Below are 17,292 nucleotides of genomic sequence, written 5' to 3' on the forward strand. Positions count from 1 at the left end.
CCGCTCCCGCGCCTCGCTCAGCCAGTGAGCGGGAACCGGTCTGCATGTGGGATTCGAACCCTCGGGCGGGAGCGCCGCCGTGCTTCCCAAGCAGCGCACTCATCCAGTGCGCCACCGGGCCAGCCCTATCTTGGGATTTTCTGTGTAGGTGGTTGTGTTGTTTGTGAATAAGGACAGTCTTATTTCTTTATTTTCCAATCTTCATGACTTTTTTTCTTTTTGGCAGCTGGCTGCTTCAGGGATCCAAACCCTTGACTTTGGTGTTATAATACCATAACCGAGTGAGCTAACTTGCCAGCCCTTTTTTGTTGACTTGCTGCACTATCTGGGATTGCCAAATGATGTTGAATAGGAATGATAACAGTAGATATCCTTGTTTTGTTCCTGATCTTTAGCGAAAGCATTCAGCCATCATTAAATATATTAGCTATAGGTTTTGTGGATGCACATTATTAGGTTGAGGAAATTCTCTTCTATTCCTAGTTTGCTGAGAGTTTTTATAATGAATGGATGGTATATTTTGTCAAATGCATTTTCTGCATCTATTGATAAGATTGTATTGTTTTTATTTAGTCCATTAATATTTTGGATTGATTTTTGAATATTGATCCATCCTTCCTTTCCAGGACATGGTCATGATTCCTTTTTTGTATTGCTGGATTTGAATTGCTGGTATTTCATTGAAAATTTTCGCATTTATTTTCTGTTTTCTTTTTTTGTTACTTTTTTGGCAGCTGGCCAATACGGGAATACAATTGCATTTAGTTTCATGAAGGATATTGGTCTGTAGTTTTTTATGTGCTGTCTTAGTCTGGTTTTGTTATCAGGGTAATGCTTAGACTCATAAAATGAATTGGCAAGTGTTCCTTCCTCTTCTATTTTTAGAAGAGATTGTGTAGAATTGGTAGTTGTTCCATAGAATTTGCCATCGACATGTCTGGCATGGAATTCTTTGAATTTATCCCATTTAGAGTTTGCTGAGCTTGAATCTCTATGTTTGTCTTTCACAAAATCTGGGAAGTTTTCAGCTATTATTTCTTCTAATAGATTTTTGTTACACATCCTTTCTCCTTTCCTTCTGTGACTCCAGTAACACCATTGTTAGACCTTTTAGTATCGCATAGATCCCTAAGATGCTGTTCTTTTTTTTTTTTTTTTTTTTTTTTTTTTTTTTTTTTTTTTTTTTTTTTTTTTTTTTTTTTTTTTTTTTTTTTTTTTTTTTTTTTTTTTTTTTTTTTTTTTTTTTTTTTTTTTTTTTAATTATTTTTCTCTGTTTTTCACACTGGATAATTTCTGTTGATCTATCATCAACTTCACTGACTCTGTCCCCTGTCATCTCTGTTCTGCTGTAGAATTCATCCACTGAGTTTTTTTAAAAAAAAATTGAGGATACTGTATTTTTAAGTTCTAAAATTTCCATTTTGGTTCTTCTTTATATATCTTCTTTCTTTGCTGAGACTTTCTATCTTTCTGTTTGTTTCAACACTGTTCCCCTTACTTCCAAGCATTTTTATAATAGCTTTTTTAAAGTCTTTCTCAGACAATTACAACATTGTGTCATGTCAGCATTGGTATCTGTTGATTGTCTTTTTCCATGGGAGTTAAATTCTCCTGGTTCTGCCCATGTCAAGTAATTTTGGATTGTATCTTAGACATTTTGAATATTATATTAGAAGACTCTTGGTCTTGTTTCTATATTATGGGAATGTTAATAGTTTTGTTTTAGGAGACAGTCAAACCATTTAGGTTCAGGCCACCAGTTCTCACCATCCTTCTGTGGGCTGTGGTTTGAATATCAGTGCACTTTTCAAAGCTGTTGCAAGCATATTTGGATCAGTCCTGTGTGTAGGCCACCTAGTAGCCAGTCTGGGACTTAGACCATGGTCTATTTTAATTCAGTTCTCAGAGTCTGTGGTCTGCTGTGTGTCAGATCCATGCATCTGCACTTCAGGGACGAGCCAGCTTATGGTATTGCTTCTTGAGCTGCTCCCTCTCTGTGATCTTTTCAGTACTTCCTGGTTCATTGGGCTACTCCCTTTTCAGTTCTCCTGCCATAAAGGTAGGGCTTTAATTACCCAGCTCTGCTGTGCACTTTTTATGACTACACCCATGGCTGGGGCCAAGCAGCAGGAAGACAGAGAAAGAAAAAAGCATTGAGAGCTCACCCCAACCTCTTGAGACCATTTCTCTGATTGGAGAGGAAGGTTCCGATCATTCATAGTTTTATTTTCCTGTTATTCCCCCATTGCCACTGCTGCCACCAAAGGTTTGCTTTGGGCTGGCACACAAAAAAATAGAGAAAAAAGGAAAAGAAAGAAAAAGGGGATTCTATACACCGAGTCTTCGGAGACCCCTTACGCATTGCTCAGGACAGAACTATACTAAGGTTTTTCCTGGAGCTCTCTCCTTCCACGTCATTGGACACTTCCAGATTTCAGGCTGCATTGTGTCCATGCCAGGGTATACTGGAGGAAAAAGAAATGCTAAACTCACCATTGGTTTGGTGGTACTTTATTTTTTTTTCCTTATTAGCATATTCATTGTTACAAATCATACTTATTCTTTACGCCCCTCATCCAATCTCTCCCCTTCCCCTTCCCCCTTTCCCATCTTCTTTCCGTTTTCCCCTTCCCCCTATAACAACCATAGATTTGTTCTCTCCATCTGATAGACTAACTGTTTCTATGTTGGTTTGTTGTCTAGATGATCTGTCCAGTACTGAGATAGGTGTGATCAAATCCTCCCCTATTATCATAAATCAGATGCTTCTTTTATTACTCTGGAGTGTGCTTTGTGGAGAGAGAGGAAGTCTTATTATTATTATTTTTTTTTTTTTGGTCTCTACTAGTGCCCCTCGTGTCTATGAAATTCAGAGTCTGGTGTGCCATCTTCATGGTGGCTGTGACTGCTGCTATAGAGACTAACTGCTTTTGTGGCAGCCGTATCAAATGTGGTGGCTATGGAGGACTGCTCGTGTGAAAGTGTTGTTTATGGTGTGCTCTTTCTGTGGTTGCAGCTGGGTTCAGCTTCCCCCAGCTCTATGCCTCATTCTAAGATGTTGTTGTGGAGCAGTTGGAGAGAGAAAGAGAAGGGAAGAGGAAGGGGAAATAGGGTGGGAAGAAGGGGAAGGAGGGGCAATGTGATCGAGGCCCATGGTCTCCCCTTCATTCCAGCAGGGGAGACCAGGGGGCTTCCAGCAGCGGCTGGGTCATCGCTGGGCTGGATGCAGATGTCAGAGGTATGTGGCTGAATCCCTTGCCCCCCTACTGCCCTGGCTTGGGAGCCTGGGGTGCTTCCTGCAGCAGCTTGGTGGTCATCGCTGGGCTCGGTGCAGATATTGGAGGGGCGTGGCTGAGTCCCTTGGCCCCCTATCATCTGGGCTCAGGAGCCCAGGGTGCTTACTGCAGTGGCTTGGTTGTCGTTGCTGGGCTGGTTGAGGATGTCGTGGGGGTGTGGCTGAAGCCTTTGGCCCCCTAGGTTTGGTGGTACTTTAAATCCTGTTCATCTTCAATCTGCTTGCTACTGTTTACTTTTTACAGCCCTCATAGCTACCCTTGGTTTTTATAACAACCTTCAGTGAGAATGAGTTTAGAGGGTACTTACTCCATTTTATTCAGAGCTGAAACTTCTATGAATTTTTTTTAAATGAATAAAGAATGAAATCGAGTATTTGGTATGGAGGCATATTTTTTCCAACAGAATTTTGTGATAGCACAGTCTAACATCTGTTACTTCACATTTAACTAGCTAGCACAATCATAAGGAGGATTTTTGGTTTTTTGTAAAAGTATACTCAGACTTTGTTTTCTCCAGGGGCTTACATTCTTTTGATATTCAAATCATTCTCTTTTCAAATGCTTTTATTGTCATCATCTTTCATGATTCTCTCATCCACTGGCCTAAGTGCTGAGTTGAGTGGTCATTGTCCTTAATGTTATAGCTTTTGCTTCTCTTCATAAATTTTGGACTTGGATAATGATCACTTTTAATAAAAAGGGTCCCAGTTTTCACTAAAAAAAAAAAAGAACCAAAAAATTGGAAAATAGTGATGTCATTCCTAATTCCACCCTAGTCTTTCACTTGACATTATGTGTTAAACCATTTTTCATTGTTGCTGTATAATCTTAAAATCATTTTTTACAGCTGCAGAATTATGAGGAGAGCTCTCCTAAACCAAATGTACAAGAACTGTTAGGTAATAGTGTCAAAGAGGAGGGGTTCTACTGTACCACCTGAGGATTCTGTAGATTTATAAAAGAAAGGGTAGTACTTGATTAAATACTGAATGAACTTCTATGTGCAAGATCCTGTGCTAGGCATTAGGATATGAATGTGAATACACCATTCTCTGTCCTCACAGAACCTGAGGTTAAATGGGGAGGCAGAAGCAAATAAATAAGTACAATAAAGAAAAAGCACAGAGGTTTAAGTAGGAAAGGGTGGTCAGGAGAGGTTTCACAGAAGTGGTGCCCTTTCAAGGAAGAGTAAGTATTTGCCTGTCAGGGCACAAGACAGAGTGGTACATTGAAGGAAGTACATGTAATTCATTATTTCAGGGTATTAGGTCATAGATTTCTACTTACTGACATTGAATAGTCCACAAGATATATTGTTAAGTGCAAAAAGCAAGGCGAAAAACAATGTGATGATGTGATTCCACTTATGTGAAAAAAACAAAACCATATTGGTATACATATATATGTGTATGTATAAACACATAGCAAAATTTATGAAAGAGCATCTATCCAAACTGGTAACTCTGGTCACTTCTGGGGAGAGGAGTGGGAGCAGAAGTAGAGATATTAAGGGAGACTGTGTATGGTTTGTGTGTTTTAGGCGATTGTTTCCAATTATTATGTGTGCTATTAAATACAATAAGGGGATAATAATGAATAAGTAAATAATGGAACATTGAAACAGTGGAATGTTATTCAGCCACGTAGATACCATTCTCTAAATCAGTAATTTGTAAACATTCTTTAGATTTGGAACCCTTTTTTCAAGCAATTATATTAAGTCCAGTTTTTTGAGACAGCAGAGTGATTTTTGTTTCTATGTTAAGCTAGAGGACCTGGAGATCTTGATTCCTGGATTCGTGTGTGTGCATGCATGCATGCAAATGATGAGGCCTGGAATGCCATTTAGTTTCTGAGGTGTTAACAATCACAGTCTCTGAGAGAAAACATTATAAATGTTTTTAAATTTTCTTTTTTCTTATATATTCTAATTTTTCAATAAGAAACAAATACTGTTTGTTATAGTTAGTAGATTTTATTTTTTGTAGAAAGTACTTAGCACTGGGGCTGTATGGTGAATTGGACATTCTCATACATTAATGATGGGAGTATATAACTTGAGACATCTGTTTGGAAAGAGATTTAGTATCATGTGTCAACAGTCTATGAAAATGATTATACCCTTTGACCTAGTAATCACACTTCTATGATTCTGCCTTAATAAACACTCCAAGAGACTTATGTAAAAATATGCTTATGAGAAAATATGCTTATTATTTATAATGAGAAATTGAAGATGACTTTAATATCTTACATTCTATTTGATGAAATATTATGGTCTTAAAATTATATTCAAAAAGATTTTTAAATAACATTGGAAAAGGCTTGATAAGTGAAAGAGCCCCTTTTCAGTCGGCCCTTCTGCACAGAGATAAACAGTAATTTTTGTTTCTATTGCCGTAGATTAGTTTTGCCTCTGCCTAAACTTTATATGTACTCTTTTGTGTGTCTCTTCTTCACTCACTATATCTTTGAGATTTATACATATTATTGTGTACCAGTACTTTGTTCTTTTTTATTATCGTGTAGTATTCCATTATATGAATATACCACAATGTATCCATTCTTCTGTTGTTATACATTTGAGTTGTGTCCAGTTTGGGGCTATTATGAATAAAGCTGTTGTTCACGTCTTTTGGTGGATATGTGCACTCATTTCTCTTGGGTAAATACTTAGGAGGGGGATTGCTGTACTATATGGTAAGTGTATGTTTAGTTTTATAAGAAACTGCCAAATTGTTTTCCAAATTGTACCAATGTACACTCCCACCAGCAATGTACTGGAGTTCCAGTTAATCCATATCATTGCCAGTGCTTAACACTGATAGTCTTCAATTTTAGCCATTCTGGAAGATATGTAGCAGTGTCACATTGTGGTTTTATATCTGTTCAGGTGCTTTAAGATTTTTTTTTTCTGAGACTGGCCACACCGCGCTCAGCCAGTGAGCGCACCGGCGTCCATCCCTATATAGGATCCGAACCCGCGGCAGGAGCGCTGCTGCGCTCCCAGCGCCGCACTCTCCCGAGTGCGCCACGGGCTCGGCCCAGGTGCTTTAAGTTTTAATATTCACAACTTTTGAACCAATAATTTCATTTTTAGGATATTTTCCTAAGGGTGTAATCTGAAATCCAGAAAAAATTTACATGGACAATATATGCTTTTTGTTGCATAACTTATAATAGTCAAATGCGAGAAATAACTAAATATCAGGTATTAGGAAAGTGGTTACATAATTTATGGTAAATTCATAATGATAAAATATGCAGCCATTCAAAATTATTTGGATAGATTAGACTAATATAATATAATAAAAGCAGGATACAAAATTATAATAGAGTGTGGTATCAAGTATTGATAAATATGTGTACTAAGGTGGACCAGGTATACTTCAAAAAAAAAAATTCTATTTAAAAAAAATACTATAAGGAAACACACCCAAATATCATTGGATGGTGGTACTATGTGATTTTTTTCCCCATCCCATCCCTTATGTATTCCTTCTAGTGATCATGTGATCATTTTAGAATAGCACAAAAAATGTAAGTAAACTTTTTTTTTTAGTACTCCAGATATTATGTTTGATAATACTTTCTCCCTATCTTATCTTTTCTGCAAAGTAAAAATTTGTTCTCTTGGGTTTCTTTAAATATTTGATTTTTGCTATTGTTTTGACTCTCAAGTTATAAATTGTATAAAAAAGAAATTCTCATGTTGTTTCTTCTGAAAATTTTATGTTTCAACATTCAGTCCAGGACCGAAGATAAAATAGAACGATTCAAGAGAGCAGTGGAGTACTACTCAGTCACAACCAAACTCTCTTCGTTTCCAGTGGGTCCCTCCTTTCTAGGTAAGGCTTCTATCTGACCCCACGCTGCTCTGTTCATAGCAGAAAATGAGTTGGTCCCTCAGGAACCCCAGGGCCAGAGTGGAATCACTTGTTTGTGTTATGCCCTCCTAGAAGTCATTCCTGTTTGGTAGGCATTCTTTTGATTTCCATGTCATAAAAGAGGCGACATAAGAAAGGGCCCTGATCTCTCAAATTTATTGATGGGGTATAATGCCATTTCTTCAGCTTGGGCTGCTTCTGGTGCTAACCCCAATTCCAGCCTGGTATATGTAAAATAGCCCTGTGTTTGGGATCAGGCCTGAGTTTGAATTCTACCTCTGCTGCTTACCAGCTGTGTGACATTTGTATGAAATGTGGCTCATGATACCTACTTTATAGGTTCATTATCAGATGAAATAACGTATGTAAGGTTCCTGGCATGGCTTATAGTAGCTGTTCAATAAATTGTAACTTATTTATCAATAAGAATTTTTCAGGTGATATGGGGGTTACCAGAATGTAATATGGTAGAGTTATTAGTATTGACTGAAGTATTATTAGTATTGACTGAAGTATAGCCCTTTCTCTTGGATTCAGGTTTTCGGAATAATAGGCTTGGAAATCCTCCCCTTCTGCAGAATCAAATGGGCACCATTTCTGCTGGAAAGCCAATGGTAAGCATCTTTTAAGAGGCCTGAGACCATTGTTAGCATTAGACTCAGGTTGATTCTCGATTTTTATAATCTGTGTTAAGGAGTTAGGTTTATCAGACAGTGTTGTCAGACTGTCAAGGCCATGTATACCTATATCGTATTTTCAATTCGAGACTGGGAAACTGTAAAGAAAGCATCCAAATCAGTAACCACTAGGGTATTGTGAAAGTAGCTTAGCTAATGTCAGAGAATGTTTTTAGGAGACCTGGATTGATCTGTTGTCCTGCCTCTGGAGGATTCTGTTTATACATTACTGTTAGAATTATTTCTTATTATTCTCATTAGATATTTTGTATCTCAACAGTCCCTGCTATTGACATCATCCATGATGTCACAACTTCTGAGGGAAACTTTTTGAAGCCTGGCAAAATGTTAAATAGCTTTTCTGTCTGTTTTGTCCTTTAGTTTTCTCACCAAGTACCCCAGAAAATGAAATATCCACCACCATTCCCAATGGGATCCAACTCATCTCCTCTCTTTTCCCCCCATGCTTTGGGGGAATCCCATGCTTTTTCGGAGGATCCCATACTGCAGGACATCCCTTTTGCAAACTGGGCTATTTCTTATAACTCCTCTGCATCCCAGTTTCCCAATTACCTGACTTCCAAAGCCTCACCTCCTTTGGGACCAGACTCTTCCCACTCCTCTTCCTCTGATGGTGATGAGCCAAATGGAGCCAGCTCCAAGTAAGTATCTGTATAAACACTCACGGGAACAGACTTCTGAGGCATCTGTGTTCTTTTGCTGGTAACTGGAGTAGGGATGTGGGGAAGTGTACATTCCTGGCTTCCCTCTACAGCTCTTTGCTCTTAGGAAAGCAAAATAGGAAAACTTTCTCTGTTTACCTCCTTCATGCATATTTGGTCCTGTGCAGGTGGTAATTTTTAGATACCCAGGCCACTGAGGTAAAAGGCAGCATAGCAGCTGGTTAGGGAACGCTGGTATGGATGTGCTACATGTCATGGCTGTCATTTTTCAATTTGTGAGGGGGGCAGATTGAGTATTAAAAAAAAAAAAAGAATTTATAGAGTTGAAGTATTAGAACTGTTGAGTAGATGGTTATATTGCTTAGTAACTAAGATAAAGTTCTGAGGATTAAAACAGTGGAATTTTGTACTAGCTCATTTGTTCTTAGGTTTTTCCTCCAAGCAGATTATTCCTGGAAAACAGAGCTGCTTTGAGGTTGCAATTGTAATTATTTTCTTAGAACATAAGCAGACTCTAAACATGGCCTCTTATGAGGTATAAAGGATTCAGAATGGTTCCCATGACTTTTGATTGCTTTGGTTTGTGTCAGGTGAAAGAAGCCAGGAGGGCAGTGATGACCACTAAGAGGAAGGGTATCAGATCCATTGCTAACCCAGTGTCCTGATCTCCAGAGGGTTTGTAAAATTCCTTGGGAATGGACATCTTGAGTTGGAATATCTTTGTCAACCTTCCTTTTCTCTTCTACACTATCTTTCTGAATTTTTTAGTCACATCACAGAAGCACTTCAGCAACAGCCTGGGTGGGAAGATTCCAATGGTGACAGAGGGTCCTGGGTACAGCCTGTTGATGCTGGAGTTTCAGAAGCCAGCCTAGGTGATGGTGAGCCCCACATCCCATCTCTGCTGTCTATGTCTACGAGGAACCACGTGGACATCACCATTCCACCCTTACCTCCAGTAGCTCCAGAAGTCTTAAGGGTTGCAGAACACAGACACCGGAGGGGTCTCATGTACCCATATATCTACCACGTACTCACTAAGGTAAGACAGCACATCAGCACCTATCTTCCTTCTCTTAACACTGTACTTCACACTCCCACTTCCTAGGACTGGAAGCTACTGGAGAAAATTCTGGTTATTGCTATCTGAAGTGAGATAAAAGAGGACCAAATGTTCCAGGGTCCCTCATTGTATTAAGGGCCTCGGGTGGGGTGAGACTAGCAGAAGATGGTACTATGCAGTAAATGAGCCCCTGTATTAGTCTGTTTCTGTTGCTTATAACCAAATACCTGGAACTGAGTAATTTGTAAGATAATGAAATTTATTACTTAGAGTTTTGGAGGCTGGGAATTCCAAAGTCCAGGAAACATATCTGGTGAGGGTCTTCTTGGTGGTTGCTTTACAGCAATGTGGGGTCTCACATGGCAGAAAATGGTGGAACAGAGAGAGAGACTCTCACGTCTCTCCTTTTAAAGCCCTCAGAACCACGCCTTGACAACCATTATTAATCCATTCATTAACGCATGGTCCTCAGAATCCAATCACTTCTTCAAGGCCTCACCTTTCAATTTCCATAATAGGATTTCCTAACCTGTCACAGTGGGGGAACAAGTCTCTAATACATAAAACTTGGGCGACACAATTCAATCCATATCAGCCCTCTAGAAGCGAAGTGTAATTGAGATTTTAAAGTACATAATGTACCAAGTTGGTGGACTCTTGTTCTAAGGATGGACACAGTCTAAGAAGAGGTTTTATACTCTTGTTCCTTAACTCTTCCTCTACTTCTGCAGAACTGTTCGCTTCCTCTGGCCTTACCATACAAATCCACCCTCCAGCAAAATGTTTAAGATGGACTTTCCCCCTTATTCAGCTATAATCAATCATAGCTGAGACTTTAAAAATAGAATACAGCTTATAATTTGGCTGTGGTCAGCTGGGCTTGTTACAGCTTCTTTTCAGTCTGAAACTCTTTGTAAATACATGTAGAAAATTTAGTGGCCAGGCTACAGAGGCTACAGTTCATTACTGATTCTTCTCAGCTCAGTTCCAAACCTTGTGTTGACTCATTTTCTCCTTTTCCCTGGACCTTTCTCTTGTTAGGGTGAGATTAAGATCCCCGTATGTATTGAGGATGAGTGTAACATGGAGCTGCCTCCAGCTGCCCTCCTGTTCCGGTCAGCTCGTCAATATGTATATGGAGTCCTTTTTAGTCTGGCAGAGACACAGCGGAAAATGGAACGCCTGGCCATACGGCGGCGGCTGCCCGTGGAAGGTAAGTGTAGCTATAGCTTTGACAGTTCTCTCAATGCTTGACACAGAACAAAAATGTCTGTGCAAGCACATCATACTTTTGGCTGAGGAGCAGTCTTTAGGAAAGTGTATTATCTACCAAAATACATATTAATATGGGAAATACAATAACTTAAGAGCCAATTCTGCAATCATCAGTTATTCAGAGTGACTGTAGAGCTAGGGCTAGGGTCTGGAGCTCACAGACCCCTGGAGCCTGTTTACAAACCCTTCACATGCAGGTTTACAAGCTAGGTAACCAGAAAAAATGGTCCATGGAGCCTTGGCTGAAGTAGGAACAGTCTTTATTCAGCACACACACGTCTAAGAGTTAAACAGTCCAAAGAAACTCTGAAATTCAACTGCTACCGGCAAAGTCCAAAGAAACACTGAGCAGCTGCCAGCAGAGTAAACATGTTTTATTTTTGGACATGAGCTCTCTGCTGGCCAGCTTTGCTTCACAAACTGAAGAGCACACAATAGCAATTAACTAAAAAGATACATGGGTGCACATGTGCACTAACTCCACCTACACACAACTTATTTACAGAGAAATGTGCTGCACGACCTCTCAACCAGACCTAAGCCAAGGGAGCCTGACTAAATTATCTTATTTTCCCCAGAGACTGCTACTTAAAAGAACCATGCTGGGCTTTTGGAATATAGAGGTGTATCTGACACAGTCTCTCCTCCTCAGTAAGGTTTTTGTTTTGGGATTTGATCCTGTAGGTAGTTGGAGTAACTGAGGTGTTTTAAACTGCAGTGACATGGGTCAAATTAATCTGTTCAAAAGAACACTCTAGATTTCTGCTTCTGGGAAGATGGAGTAGATTAGATGTACTTTTCCCTATTCCTCCTGCTAAGTACAACTAAAAGCCCAGGACATTATATATAAAACAAGTACAAGATACACTAGAAGGTAGAGAAAAAACAGACAGGCTGAGGACTTTGGGACCTAAGGAATGATGCAGTGGTGCCGCGATGAGTTCCCTGGGTTTTCTTTTTGCCTCATATATCCTAGATTGGGTGTGGGACCAGCTGGCAGCCCAGAAATGTCAACAGTTGCAGACCAATAAAAGCCCAAGAAAAGCCTCCTTTCTCTGGCCAAAGGACCAAAAAGGAGCAACCTAGCAATAAAAAAGTTTTAGATAACAACTGCTCTACTTCAGCCAAACACCACAGAAAAACTGTGGTCCATCTCCACCCCAACCTCCACCAGCAAAGGCCAATTGAAGAGCCTAGACTTCTGCCCTGACCAGGCTGTAACAAGGTACCCCACCTGCTCTAGCTGAGGAGGTGTCAGGCAAAGTCAAGTGGGGAGCCAAGACTTCTACTCCCAGGGGCTGCCTGGTTAGCTCAGTTGGTTAGAGTATTGTGCTGATAACACCAAGGTCTAGGGTTTGATCACTGTACCAGCCAGCCACCAAAAAAAAAAAAAGGGACTTCTACTCTCACCTGGCAATAATGAGACAGTATCCCACTTTATCTGTTGGAGTGGTGTCAGAAAAGGCCTGTTAAAATACAAGATTTTAAATAAGATCCAGAGTCTTTTAAAATAATATGCAAAATGTCCAGGTTTCAATGGAAAATCCCTCATCATGTCAAGAACCAGAAAGATTTCAAATTCTAATCTCAAACTGAGAAAGGAAAATGAAGCAGACATTATAAAAATGCTTTGACAAACAATTATAAACATGCTTTGTAGCAAATTAAAAATACAAAGTCTCAGCAAATAGAAGATATAAAGAACCAAGTAGAAATTAAGAACTAAAAAATACAATAAAATATAATAATTTAATAAAAAATACAATAACCAAAATAAAATACTCAATGGATGGGTTAAATAGCAGAATGGAGACAAGAGAGGAAGGAATCAGTGAACTTAAAGACAGAACAATAGAAATTACCCAGTCTGAGTAACAGAGAGAAAATAGACTGAAAAAAAGTGAATAGGCACCTGTGGGATTATAACAAAAGATCTAATATTTGTGTCATCAAAGTAAAGTGCAGTGAAGAATTAACCTCTGGCTTTTGCCCTTGGCTACTGGGAGATGAGATCAGAAAGAGAAGAGAAAGAGTGTAAAGCTACAAAAGAATTCAAAGAAATAATGACTAAAATATCCCCAAATTTGGCAAAAACATAAACCTACAGATTCAAGAAGCTGAGTAAATTATACATGCTATAAACCCAAAGAAATCTATGCCAAGATATATTGTAGTCAAAATTTTCAAAGGTAAAGACAATGAAAAATTATTGAAAGCAGACAGACAGAAACAATGCTTTATCTATAGGGGAAAAATAATACAAATAACAGTTGATCTCTCATCAGAAGCTATGGAGTCCAGAAGGAGGTGGCACAACATTTTCAAGTGCTGAAAGAAAAGAATTTTAAACTTAGAATTCTATATCAAACAAATATACCCTCTAGTAATGAAGGAGGAATCAAGACATTTTCAGATGAAGGAAAACTAGGATAATTTTTTACAAGCATACCTACTCCAAAAGAATTGCTAAAGGTAGTTCTCTACACAGAAAGGAAATGATAAAAGGAATCTTGGAACATCAGGCAAAAGGAAAGAACAAAAATATGGATAAACACAATACAGTTTCCTTCTTCTCTTGAGTGTTCTAACCTGTGTTTCTCATAGAAACAAAAATTATAACACTGTTTAATGTGGTTCTCGATGTATGTAGAGAAAATATTTAATACAATTACAAATGATATAGAGTGAAGAGACATAATATAGGTCAGGTTTCTGTACTTGAACTGGTAAAATGTCAATACCAATAGACTGTGGCAAGTTATGTATATATAATTTAAAATCCTAGAACATGCACTGAAAAAGATATACAAAGAGATACACTCAAAAACACTATAGATAAATTAAAATGGAATTCTAAAATTAGTTTAAGTAATCTGTAGGAAGGGAAGAAGAAGGAAGCAGAGATGAAAAAGAGAACTAACAGAAATAAAATGACATTTAATCCCTAATATATCAATAATTATATTAAATGTAAATGGGCTAACTTTACCAATTAAAGTGTAGAGATCAGCAAACTGGATACAAAACGACCCAACTATGTGCTATCTACAAAAAAATTCACTTCAAATATAAATGATATATGTAGGTTGAATGTAAAAGGACGGAAAACGATATACCATGCAAACATTAACCCAAAAAATCAGGAATGGCTTTATTAATACCACATGAAGTAGACTTCTGAGCAAAGAAAATTGCCAGGGACATAAATGGACATTATATATGGCAATAGAGTCAGTCCACCAAGAAAACATAGCAATCCTAAGTGTATATCACCAAGTAACAGAGCCACAAAATATGTGGTGCAATAACTGATAGAACTGAAAGGAGAAATAGATAAATCCACAGAGACTTCACCTCTCTTCTCAATAATGGGTGGAACAACTAGACAGAAAATCAGCAAGTATATAGAAGAATTCAATAACAAAATTAATGAATAGGATCTAATATACTCTTGTAGAACACACAAGAGCACAGTACACATTGTTTTCATGCACCCAGAATATATATCATGATAGATCATATCCTTGGCCATAAAGCAAACCTCAGTAAATTTAAAATAATTGAAATCATATAAAGTATATTCTCACACCACCATGGAATCAAACTAGAAATCAGTAACAGAAAGATAACAAGAAAATATACAAATACTTGGAAAATAACAAAGCACATCTATCCAATCCGTGGGTCAAAGAAGAAGTCTCAAGGGAAAGAAAGAAACACATTGAACTAAATGAAATAAAAATGCAACAATATTAAAATTTGTGGGATGGACTGCTGGGTATATACCCAAAGGAATGGAAATCATCATGTTGAAGGGATACCTGCACTCCCGTGTTTATTGCAGCTCTGTTCACAATAGCCAAGAGTTGAAACCAACCTAAATGTACATCTATAGATGACTGGATAAGGAAATGGGATATATATACACAATGGAATACTACTCTGCTGTAAAAAAGAATGAAAATCTGCCATTCACAGCAATGTGGATGAACTTAGAGAAACTTATGTTAAGTGAAATAAGCCAGGCACAGAAATAGAATACTCATGTCCTCACTCATAAGTAGGAGCTAAAAAAAAGCAAAGAAAGAAAGATACAATCATCACAATAATATGTTGAGCTTTCAGAAGGAGGGAACAGAACTGAGTCCACCAGAGGTGGGAAAGGGGGAGAGGGAGGGGTGTTAGTGAGAAATTGGTAAAGGGCTACAGAAAATGATTACATGGTGTAATGCTGACTATACTAATTATCCTGATTTGAGCATCACATATTGCACACAGGTATTTATATTCAATGCTGTATCCCATAGATATGTATGATCAATTATGTTTCAAGAAAAAAAAAAGTAAAAAAAATTTGTGGGATGGAGCTAAATCATGGCTGAAAAGGAAATCTGTAGCACTAAATGGTCATATTAGAAAAAAAGTCTCTAATCAATCTTAAAACTTCTACCTCAAGAAACAAGAAGAGAAAGAGAAAACTAAGCCAAAAGCAAACCAAAGTGATGAAATAATAAAAATAAGAGCAGAAATCAGTGAAATTAAAAATGGAAAAAAGAGAACATCACTGAAACAAAAACCTGGTTCTATGAAAAGAACAATAAAACTGATAAACTTCTAGAAAGACTGTAAAGAAAAAACGAGATGACACAAATTACTGATATCAAGAATGAAACACAGGATATCACCACAGAACCTGCAGACATCCAGAGGATTATATGGGAATACTGTAAGTAGCTCTACACACATAAATTTGACAACTTAGTTAAAATGGACCAGTTTATCAAAATACACAAACTCACCCAATATGAAATAGATAATCTGAATAGCCCTATAAATATTAATGAAATTTAATTTTAAACTTCTCAAAAAAAGAAATCTGGGGCCGGCCCCATGGCGCACTCGGGAGAGTGCGGCACTGGGAGCGCAGCGACGCTCTCACTGCGGGTTCAGAGCCTATATAGGAATGGCGGGTGCGCTCACTGGCTGAGCAAGGTGCGGACGACACCAAGCCAAGGGTTGCGATTCCTTTACTGGTCACGAAAAAGACCAAAAAAAAAAAAAAAAAAGAATTCTGGCTTAATTGGTTTCACTGGAGAATTCTACCAAATGTTTAACAAAAAATTAACATAAATTCTACACAATCTTTTCCAGAATATAGAAAAGGAGAGGATACTTCCCAGCTCATTCTATGAAGCCAATATTACCCTGATTCTAAGAGCAGATAAAAGCAGTACATAAAAATGACTCTTAAGACCAGTATCCCTTATCTGAATATATGTTACGGACTGAATGTTTGCATCCCCCTCCAAATTTATATGCTGAAATCCTAATCCCCAATGTGATGGTAGTAGGAAATGGGGCCATTGGGAGGTAATTAGGTCATGAGGGTGGAGCATTCATGAATGGGATTAGTACCCTTATAAAAGGGACCCCAGAGACCTCTCTCTGCTTTCCACCATGTAAGGATACAACAAGAGGACGGCCATTTGCAAACTAGGAAGCAGACTCTCACCAGATGTATCTGTCAGCATCTTAATCTTGGACTTCCCAGCCTCTAGAACTGTGAGAAGTAAATTTCTGTTGTTTATAAGCCATCCATTCTATGGAACTTCATTATAGCATCCCAAATTTACTAAGAAAGTATAGATGCAAAAATTCTTCGCAAAATATTAGTCAGTAGAATTCAGCAATATATAAAAAGAATTATACAGCATGGCCAAGTAGGGTTCGTTCCATGGCTATAAGGCTGGTTCAATATTTGAAAAATCAATCAAATGTAATCCACCATGTAAACAGGCTAAAGAAGAAAAATCATGTGATTATATCAACGGATGCAGAAAAAGTATTTGACAAAATTTGATACACATTCATGATAAAAACTATCAGAAAACCAGGAAAGAGGGAAAGTTCCTCAACTTGATAGAGAACACCTACAAAAAACCTCCAGCTAACATACTTAATGGTGAAAGACTGAATTTTTTTTCCCTAAAATCAGGAGCAAGGCTGATGTTTGCTGTTTTCAGTGTTGTTCAACATAGTTCTGGAAGTTTTAGCCAGAGTGGTAAGGCAAGAAAATGAAATAGAAGGCATACAGATCAGAAAGGAAGAAATAAAACTGTTTAATCAGAAAATCACAAGGAATCTACGATAAAGCTGGAACTAATCAGTGAGTTTATTAAAGTTGCGGGATATAAAATAAACATAAAAATTGATTCTCTTTCTATATACTAACAATTAATATTGTGAAACTGAAATTAAAAATATAACAATATTTATAATCCCTCCAAAGAAAATTAGACATTTAGTTATAAATTTAACTTTAAAAGGTGTTCAAGATTTGTATGCTGAAAATTACAAAATGCTGATGAAAGAAATCAAAGAACATCTAAATAAATGGAGAGATGTAGATGT

General features: G+C 37.9%; 1 protein-coding gene across 1 annotated transcript in view; it reads left to right on the top strand.

Moving 5' to 3' along the window:
• Positions 1 to 17,292, top strand: part of FAM120C (family with sequence similarity 120C) — a 106,465-nt gene that overhangs the window by 33,154 nt on the left and 56,019 nt on the right. Inside the window, exons 6-10 of the mRNA XM_008589943.1 lie at positions 7,045 to 7,144; positions 7,721 to 7,797; positions 8,242 to 8,522; positions 9,312 to 9,585; positions 10,648 to 10,819. Coding sequence (XP_008588165.1) covers positions 7,045 to 7,144; positions 7,721 to 7,797; positions 8,242 to 8,522; positions 9,312 to 9,585; positions 10,648 to 10,819 — 904 coding nt within the window. The remainder of the gene's footprint in view (positions 1 to 7,044; positions 7,145 to 7,720; positions 7,798 to 8,241; positions 8,523 to 9,311; positions 9,586 to 10,647; positions 10,820 to 17,292) is intronic.

Source organism: Galeopterus variegatus, unplaced genomic scaffold (assembly GCF_000696425.1).
Source record: "Galeopterus variegatus unplaced genomic scaffold, G_variegatus-3.0.2 Scaffold5771, whole genome shotgun sequence".
Lineage (NCBI taxonomy): Eukaryota > Metazoa > Chordata > Mammalia > Dermoptera > Cynocephalidae > Galeopterus > Galeopterus variegatus.